Source organism: Adiantum capillus-veneris, chromosome 13 (genome assembly GCF_014529385.1).
Source record: "Adiantum capillus-veneris isolate H3 chromosome 13, ASM1452938v2, whole genome shotgun sequence".
NCBI classification, from domain to species: domain Eukaryota; kingdom Viridiplantae; phylum Streptophyta; class Polypodiopsida; order Polypodiales; family Pteridaceae; genus Adiantum; species Adiantum capillus-veneris.
Genome location: NC_140943.1, coordinates 58,010,521 through 58,019,937, shown reverse-complemented (window position 1 = coordinate 58,019,937; position 9,417 = coordinate 58,010,521). Strand labels below are relative to the sequence as shown.

The following is a 9,417-nucleotide window of genomic DNA, read 5'->3' as shown; positions in this document are numbered from 1 at the left end:
GTGGCAAAAGGATATGCTCAAGAGGAGCACATTAATTTTCATTCTACTTTTGCTTTGACTCATTCTTTGACTACCATTCATAGTAATTAAATGGTTGAATTTACATCAATTGGGGACCTAAAGACTGTGTTTTTGAATGGTGAATCATGTGTTTTTGAATGGTGAATCATGTGAGGAAGTCTAGGTAGTGTAGCCTTGTGGTCTTTGTGAAGAAAGAGTAGGAAAACAACAATGCAAGCTTCATGTGCGTGGTATGAAAAGGTGCATGCTTATTTGATTGCTCGTGATTATCACAGCTCAAAACACTTCGTCATGGAAAGTACATTTCTTATCATGTTTCTTTATGTACACACTAGTACGGCCGGTCTCTCTCTCTTTCTCTCTTATAGAGGGGCTTCTTTCAATTTTGGAGTTTAACTTTCATGTCGCAGATTTAGTTACGTGTAAAGGACTCCCCTTTTCGCCATATTATGTTAGTTTAGATTGGATCGAAGAAGACACAGATTGTTGATGTCGAACTCTTGCATCAATCTAAGTTGGGCATATATAAGTGAACTTTGAAGGCTTTGTGTCGCATAAAGTATGTTTATTGATCACGGACACTGTGAAGTGATTGTCCGTCGTCGTCAAGGACGACTTTACGTGTGTGACGGGAACGTGCCGCCTTCATTCCCCCCAGCTATGGCGGGATCGTCTTCGATCACCTCCGATTACAGGCTTGCTTTGGCCCTCGCTCTTGTAAAGTCTCGCTCCGCTCAAGGTTCCGCTCTCCAGCACTGGAAGAAGAAGGTAGAAGTTTTCTTTGTTTCTTTCCGTGCATGCTTCGCTTCCATTCACAGCGAGATATAGCGCTAATGTAAGCTTGCGTCAGTATCTTTTGGCATACACGGTCCAGGTTAGGTTGAAAGCTCCCATACTGCAAGAGGGAAGTTTGAACTGATAACAGTTCTGCATATTAGCGCCGTGTATTGTGTGAAAAATGCATGTCATGGCTGCATTTTCTGGCTTTTGAAGAGGGGTAGGCTATCAGATTTGAAGCTTTTGTAGAGCAAGAAGTGAGTGAATTTCACGTGCCCTGTGACTGATTGCATGCCACGGTTGTCTGCATTGTAGCTGATGGTACTTGTGTGGGTATTAGATAATTGATATAAAGAAGGCGCTCATGCTTTGGAAAGAAGAAAAACCTTAAGAAAAATTTCAAGAAATGATCTCAAATGGTGTCGTTGAAGGGAGCTAAACCTAACCTAACCTTCTAGTCTACCTAACCTAACCGTCTAGTGTTGGGGTTATTAGAAAAACCTAACCGTCTAGTGTTGGAGCTAAACCTAACCTAACCTTCTATTCTACCGTCTAGTGTTGGGGTTATTAGAAAATCAAAGACTGTTCCATTTCAAAAGCAAATGCTATGTGCATTACGGTAATGTGTGCTCCTTTTTTTTCTAATGGGCTGTTTGTTTGGTTCCTACTTATGTGTTTATGTTTGGACCTTTCTTAAGGGTAAACATTTAGTTGGTTTATAATATTTTCAAAGCATTTTAGGATTGCAATTTTCTGATCCAATGAAGCAGGCAGAGGTGTTTCATGAACGTTGGACTCGGAAAAACCTCGAGTATGTTATGGTGTTGCTTTTATGTGAAATCTAATTGGTCATCTGGTTGAAGATAATACTCCAACTTCTCACCAACTGAAGTCATGGTAGCTTTATTTAGCCTTTGCAATTGAGCAAAAAGTGTGACTAGCCTCTGGGTTCTGGTTTGGGCAAAGTCAAACTTGTTCAACTTGTTTGTTAATCTGATAAACTATCACAAAGTTGTCATCCCAATCAGTGATGGAACGCAATTCATATGGGACTTAGATTTGAATCTGGCGCGATTCTGTAACTTGCTTGGGCCTTACAATATTTTTTCAGTTTGAGCTACGTGAGTTCTAATGCATGTACATTCCATGGTTGGACCTGGAAGATTGTCGTCAAGGTGCTAATAGTTAAGCAAAGCTACCAGATGTGATTCTTAGAACAGCTATATTGGTTGATTGTTGATGCCTGTATTGTTTTTTTATTAACAGGCTAAATCTCGTAAGAAAGAGCTTGAAACACTACAAAAGATGCTGCAGCAGCAGCAATGTGGTACTTCAACTCTCGTTCTAGAAGTAGTGTCACACATGTTTTAACAAGACAGATTGTGTGTATATTGCAAGGTTTTGACCGCCGTATCACTCAGCTAGCTATCCTTCGTAACAGACTTGGTAGTGTCAGGGGTCTTGCCTCTGCCAGGCTCGTGCAAATGCAGCTTTTTTCAGAGTAGTGACAAAGGATTTGAGATTTCATTGAAGGATGTGCAGGCAAATGATCTTGATCAGCTTTTATTCCGCCAGTTTTTGAGGAATGGTATCACATCATTCTTTGCCCTGTTTTTTGAGGTAGCTAATGGAAATGCCTGCTTGACCATTTCTTTATGCTGAATTCATGTAATTTATTTTGCCTAGATGCTCTTTTAACAGTGGTTTGAGTTTTTTTTTGGGTTGGGTGGGTGGGGGGTACAGTGAACAGATGGAATTATGCAAACGACTCCCAAACTAACAAGGTGTGTATTTTGATGTTCTTTGCAGCCACTTTAATCAATTTTCTGCTTAGCTGCATAACAATGACGTAATACAAATGATTAGCATCTCCTTCATGTGATGCTCCCTGTGTGTGCCTCCTGAGTTGTCTGCAGCTAGGTGCCCCGTTTTTTGGTAGCACTTCCTGCTTCTGGCCACACCTGGAAACCACCAATTTAGGTGATTAAAAGGTTACCGAATATTTGATAATGCATATTGTGTTCTGGGCTTTGCTATGCGAGGCAGCAGGTCTGCTACAATGCTATTGACAAGGCTTCCATTTAGAAACAACTCAGTTGTTTAAGCTCTACAATTTAAGTGTCTGCAAAAAGATGTCCTTTCTTGGGGATCCTCCAGACCCTATGGATCATTAACTTCGCAGTCAAGTGGCAAGAAGTGGTAAAAATTGAGTCAATCTGACCTAAACTCTTCAGTGTCCACTATCAAGGACCTGGATCTGCATAGACATATACATTCACACAAGTCTTTTTCAATATGCATGAGATAGTAAGATTTTATTAATCATGACAAATAGTTGCTGAATCTCTTGCACATGATGTTGTTGAATGTTTGTTTACTGAAGCTGGGTCATTGTTCTGGCAAGTATTAAGGGCACCCTTAGCAAGCAAGATAAAATGACACATACATTTGGTTATGTTCTTTTTAATGCAGTGGTTTACAGGGGCTTCAGACATGGACAGAGAGAATCAGCTTTCCATCACTTGCAGGTTTCTTGCCGAGCTTGTTCGGAAAAAGAATCCTGTAAGCTTCCATAATCATGGTTGTCAGGCTGTTTGACAAGGGTTTTCTGTTATGACTCTAATAAGCACAATGTACCATATTTTCAGGATGCAGATAATGGTGGATATTTAGCAGTTTATGCACATCAAGCTGTTGACTTTCTCCAAGGTATTTGTGTCCAATTATACACTTTGAAGTTGAGCAGGAGAATACTGCCATTCATATGAAGGGTCACAGTCATCCTTCTCCAAAACTTCGAAGTTCTCGATACAAGTTTATCATTCAGCTTGCAATTTTAGAACTTTCAGCCTCTCCAAGCATACGCTGCAATTAATTGTTTACTCTCTGCACTTAAAATGTGTTAAAAAATGTCAAGGGTATTGTGTGTCCAATTATACACTTTGAAGTTGAGCAGGAGAACACTGCCATTCATATGAAGGGTTACAGTCATCCTTCTCCTAAGTTTCAAAGTTTTTGATACAAGTTTATCATTCAGCTTACAATTTTATAACTTTCAGCCGCTCCAAGCATACGCTGCAATTAACTGTTTACTCTCTGCACCTAAAATGTGGTAAAAAATTTCAACAATGATTCAAGTGAGACCTGTGCACTGGGAAAATTAAGACAGATTTACAAGAACCTTCAAGGCCATTGAAATTTATTAACATGCTTTTTAAGGTCCAAGGAAACCCTACATTCTCTCAATGCCCAGTCGCTCGGTCCACATTGAATGCGTTTTTCTCCTTTCTAGCATTGTAATTAGCAGTTTTAAATGTTTTATACAAGAAAAAACTCGCTGGGGGCCTTTTAAGGCTTAGGTGCTACCAGGAAAACAGTTAGGATTAGTTTTGTTTGGGACTCTTGTGATATACAGAGACTGATATTGGGTCAAAATGATGGCAGGTATCCTTGGTCAGATGTTAAAAAATAACAAGCATGATAAAGTGGCTATGGAAGGAATAATAGCAGACTTGGCTTCACAATTGATCAAAATGATGTTGACTCATTCATGCAACATGGGTAAATAGAAGCTTCGCTCTCTTGTTTACACGATATTGTCTAATTTTGAGCTTATCAAAACATAGACAGGGACGAGCTTTTAAAAATGGAACTAGGTTGACCTTTATATGCACATTCTTGTTAATGAATCCAAATCAGCGGTCATGCCATTGGTGGCTCATGGCTCACTCATGGTCACCCGACTTTAGCCTTGAAACCATTTCATTCCTCTTTGTCTGCTCAAATTCAGATGTTTCTTGTAATTTCTCAATTGGGCTTAGGACTCAACTAACATGGGTTGTCCCTATGTTTTGGCTACTGTGATGCCACAAACACCCCCCCCCCCCCGCCCGGCGTTCTGTGGAGGAGATAGTGGGTGCTTTGTAAGCGCAAGTTTTTGTGGATGGAATATATGAAGCTAAGTGTTATGCTCTTGAGTACATTGGTTAATGACTTGTGTTCTTCAAACAGAGACTTGATCAGTTTCTTTTGCCTTTCTCACTGTTCATTGCATGTTATTTTGAAAAAAAAAGAATCAGACCTGAAGGAGAGCAGCACAGATGCTCGTTCTTGGATATTCCAGCTTTTAAGCAAGCTCGGAGCTTTCTGTTTTGTGGGACAAAGGATCCTTGTCATGGCAACAGATCAATTTGCTGCAGTTTCTGAGCGCTTATGCTTTGTAGATCCTTTTGACAAGAATGTCTGCCAAGTATACAACAATGTCATGTTCATGTAAGTTTCTCCTTACGTCGAGATTAAATCCTCTGAAGTGCATTTGGTTGTGATTGTTGAGTCGAATGGATTTTGCAGCTGAGATTGTTTTGAACATGTTGAATATATCACTGAACATTTTGCCATCATAAATCATGCTTACAGTTCTCCAATTCTTCATTAATGTTTGGGCTTTTGCTGATTAACAGGCTTCAGCTGATAGAGAACCTGGTATTGTACCATTCGTCTTGCTGGAAAGATGATGAATACTTTGATGAAGGTAATCTACTGAGCATGGTAATTCAACACTTTGGAAGATCGGATAGATCTTTGAGGTCTCTAGGGATCGTTCCTACTGACATTAAAAGTTCTTTTCTTCTTTGTCTTCTAATCATTTGTAGTTTGTTACCTGGCTTTGGTTTTGCTGGGGGTTATAGGGCTCCTTGAAGAGTGGATCCCTGTCTTTGTGAAGTTGAGGAAAACCTGTGCCGTTCTTGGAAAGTGTAACTCCCTCTTTCTTGCATACATGGAGAGGATCACCAGTCAGATGGTCAAGCAGCTTCACAGGCTATCAAACGTTGAGGGGAATCGAGGGAAAAACCTGAATGCGGCATGTTGTAAGTTTGTACTTCCTATATAACTTTAAGATATTCTCAGGGAACATTGGAGCTCTCTGTGCAAGCTATGTATTAACCAGGGGAGCATGATGGAATACATTATATGTAAGACAGAGGTGCACACTGCTGACAACATTTCTTTAAGCTGGTGTGAGGATAGCTTCACGGAAATTTGCCTCTTTAAAGTGTTTTTGTTACAATGAGCTCTTCATTCATGACATTATGAGGCTCAGAAGCAGTTTCAGTATGAAGGATGGTCGTGACATATTATAGATTGTGTCCGATTCGATAGTCACATAACGCTTTTATGTAAATGACCAGCAGCCAGTGCTCACGAAAGACCTTTTCTATATTATCAAAGTACCTGCTTCTCTGGGAGGTGGCCAGCCTTAAGCCTTTTTCAACAGGTTTATAAAGACAACTTGTCACAGTTCCTGGTATTTTATCTCCACAGAATGAATAATCTTTACTGATAGCAATGTCTTGGGGAAAACTTAGGTTCTTTTGACGTTGCGAATTCATCGGCTAGTTTTGAGAGTGTTTAGCTGGTGTGTGCATAAAGGCTAAAATTCAATCTGACAGAGGCATAAGTCTTGAAACAAGCACGCATCAGTTGTTTTTGACATGGAGCATAGCTAGGTTTTACCTTGGTGCTCTAGACTGTTTTTTGAAATGGTGCTACCAGATTGTTGTCCACAGGTAGAACAAACGCAAAAGGTACGCTACTCAAACAAAGCCTGTTATTTGAAGCTCAACGTATAAAGCAAAAGCGACCTCTGCTGCATTCATCGTGTACATAGCAAGAGCAGACCAAGACAGCATCGAGCACTGGTGGTGGAGCTGCCCTACTTTGGCATCGAACAGAGGAGGAAGACATGGCGGCATGCCAAACCAAAGCTAAGGAGCTCAATCCTGTCTGAAATAAAACCTTTGAATTTGAAGTCTTGAATCTTGCAGCTATGGCAGATGAGCGCATGGAGCTTCCATGGTTGGATTTGCATTTAGGTGAAGAGCAGCTTGAGCTTGAGAAAAAGAGATATCAAGGGAGATCCTGGTGTGAAATGTGTTATTATAATGGTAGTGAGCATCTCACATCCCTGAGCTCGAGAAAAAAGCTGAAGAAAAGCCTGTTGGAGTTTCTATTCCTGCAAAAAGCCCAAAAAGGGAGAAGGTAGATCAGGTAGTGAAGAAGTTAGAACAAAAGAAAGGTGTAAACGAGGAGGCAAATACGATAGACAAGAAAGAGGAGAGGCAAGAGGAAATGAAAGAGAAGGAAGGAAAGAAGAAGAGAAGCAGATAAGAAGGATGTCTAAAAGGAGGAGAAGACATGTATGAGGATGCACCCAACTTCCTAAGAGAGGTAGATCCCGGAATCTGTAGACAGCTTTCAGGGGAAGCAAAGCAAGGACTTCAATCCATATGTGGTTGCCTCTGCTTGTATTTTGAAAGCATGTGCATTATGCAAGATGTTGTTGACATGGGAAAACATTCATGATGAGATTTCTAGTCAAGGGCATGCATGTCAAGTGAGGCAATTTACATATGACCTTGTTTAGAATGTCACCTCTTTGGATGTGTTGATTGCATGATATGTCCAACAGAGATAAGGCAAGAACTTTGATTGTGGTTGCAAACAAGGTCGTATGGACAAGGAGGAGGAGCTTGATGAGATTTAAGAGAAATAAGGGAGAGGTAGCATGGGAGTTTGGAAGCTTGTGGTGGAGGTGGAGGGGGTGCAATCTAAATGTCAAAAGACAAGTTGGGCTTACCCTAACAATCGCCCCCTTAAATCAAACTTGGAGTTTTACAAAGACTTCACATGTATTGGTTCACATGACTGACACATGTTATATATAGATAAGGTTACACACAGATAAGGGTATTGTTGCAAATAACACAAAAGGTATTGCACTCACACAAATTGCCTTTCCTCAAACGCAAAGGAGAATGAAGGTACACATATTTGCTTCCACCATCACAATGGGTGTAGGTGCACAAACTTCTCCACACACTTCAAGGTGTATGTACACACAAACCTCCCCTCGCACAAAAGGATAAGCACACAAGTCTCTTAAATATAAGGTTTGACGCACAAAGCTTTCCTATCACAAATGAGGGTGACATACAATTGAGTGCACACAGATTCACATGGTTATTCTTGTTTATAGTGCAATGCTTCATTAGAAAATAGCCTCTTAAATAGGCTTTGTGCTTTACAATCATTGGCTAGAGAGGTTGCACCCTCTTTCTATTGGACCATCTTACTCTTATCTCTTCTTAGGTGGCTAGAGGGCTTTCTCACATGGTGCCACAAGTTGGGCTTACCCTAACAGTAACAAAGAAGCTATGGAACCTCATGAGTTGCACTGAATAGCTCAGGCGATGAGAAGTTCGACACTAGCAGCAGATTATTGCCCTATTTTTTATGCCATCAACAATCAAGGTAGGCAATTTGTGATCTCGCTGGTGTGTGTAGGGCGGTTGGGATGTAGAGTGGATCTCCTTGGCAGGGAGAATGCTCGCAAACGTATCTGCATAAAGAGCTCATACACAAAAAGAAAGATTTGGTGTCGATTGGATAATGCTGGTTCAAGCAAATGGATATAAACGACGATGCATGTAGCATATGTAGTTGCTTTTCTGTGTTGATTATTAAAAGAATACGTGATCATGCTACAAGCTGTCGGTTGTGGATTAAGGGTAATGGTCTAGATCATGCCAAACGGCAGCTTTAAGGCTTTAGAAACCTAATAAGCACATTAGACTTACCAAGTAAGGATGGCATGTTATCTACTTGAAGTGTATTGTGTTGCCAAGTATTGCTTTCAAATGCGATGGAAAGTTATAGAAGGAAGGAAAGGTGTGTGCGTAGGGAAGGCTAAGATTCACTTATATACTTATTCACTTTTTATGTTTATATGAAATCTTATCTCCTTTAGATCGTGTTGCAACCATCTTGTGTTGAACTTGCTAAAAGTTTTTGTTACTTCGACCTTTTAGAGGCCTACATGCAACTCTTGCTACATCTGATGCATTATATTACCATTTTGCCAAAATCATCTTTACGTCATCATTTTTGTAAACTTGAAGGCAATGACCTTTTTATGCATTGTGGATTCAAATAAGAAAGAGACCCTCCGATAGGTCACAAGAAGAATATCATGACACTTCAACATTGGAGGAGAAAATGAGTATACCTGAAGGAAGGGCACGTCCTACAATTAATTAAAAAAGTGTGAAGTGTTGCCTCATTGCCATTCCAATACATAGTGTTTGATTTTTCGAGGGGATAAGCATGTTTGCACATAACTCCTCGAATTGCACATTCATGTACTTTAGAGAGCAATACAATTATTACCCAACTTAAGAATATAAATACAATATTCTCTAGAAACCAACATCTAATTCACAAATGTCAAAAAATTAAATTGAAGCATTTATTGCAAAGTAATCAATATTTCTCTAGTTTTTTGGTTGATACTATATAAGGGGAAGGTTTTATATACGTCCAATTTTCTCAAATCCTTGTAGGTGCAAACAATTTAAAAGGTCAGTTTTTGAGCACTTTGTAGTGGCGTGCTTGAATGGGGAGCAAGTGGATGCACGGAGATTTACCGTCCATGGTAGCAAAACAATTGCACTAGGGTTGTGGCTTGCGTGAAAGAAAAAATATAATGTGCATCCTACGTTGCCAATGGTTATACCAAATTGGGTGATTTCTCAATATTGAATTGGTGCAAGTTGCACCTTA

At 40.0% G+C, this 9,417-nt stretch overlaps 1 protein-coding gene across 2 annotated transcripts; it reads left to right on the top strand.

Moving 5' to 3' along the window:
- The first annotated feature begins 531 nt into the window (after positions 1 to 531).
- Positions 532 to 7,986, top strand: MPS1 (multipolar spindle 1). Of its 2 annotated transcripts, XM_086526799.1 has the most exons (13): positions 532 to 789; positions 2,065 to 2,125; positions 2,240 to 2,386; positions 2,542 to 2,582; positions 3,271 to 3,360; positions 3,447 to 3,507; positions 4,243 to 4,359; positions 4,872 to 5,070; positions 5,259 to 5,329; positions 5,487 to 5,666; positions 6,098 to 6,103; positions 6,352 to 6,383; positions 6,467 to 7,986. In XM_086526799.1, exons 1-13 carry the CDS (start codon positions 583 to 585, stop codon positions 6,584 to 6,586), a joined length of 1,332 nt encoding a protein of 443 aa, XP_086382925.1. In that variant the 5' UTR covers positions 532 to 582; the 3' UTR covers positions 6,587 to 7,986. The 2 variants fall into 2 exon arrangements, with proteins under 2 accessions (XP_086382925.1, XP_086382924.1); XM_086526798.1 differs by lacking the exons at positions 6,352 to 6,383; positions 6,467 to 7,986 and having other exon boundaries at positions 539 to 789; positions 2,065 to 2,122; positions 5,487 to 6,106.
- Positions 7,987 to 9,417: the final 1,431 nt, after the last annotated feature.

Excerpts from the sequence above, each read along its gene's own strand:
- MPS1 (XM_086526799.1), top strand. The coding sequence starts at position 583 with ATGTTTATTGATCACGGACACTGTGAAGTGATTGTCCGTCGTCGTCAA. Across the intron at positions 2,126-2,239 it reads GCTGCAGCAGCAGCAATGTG|ACTTGGTAGTGTCAGGGGTC; the intron begins GTACTTCAACTC and ends CCTTCGTAACAG. Across the intron at positions 5,071-5,258 it reads TACAACAATGTCATGTTCAT|GCTTCAGCTGATAGAGAACC; the intron begins GTAAGTTTCTCC and ends GCTGATTAACAG.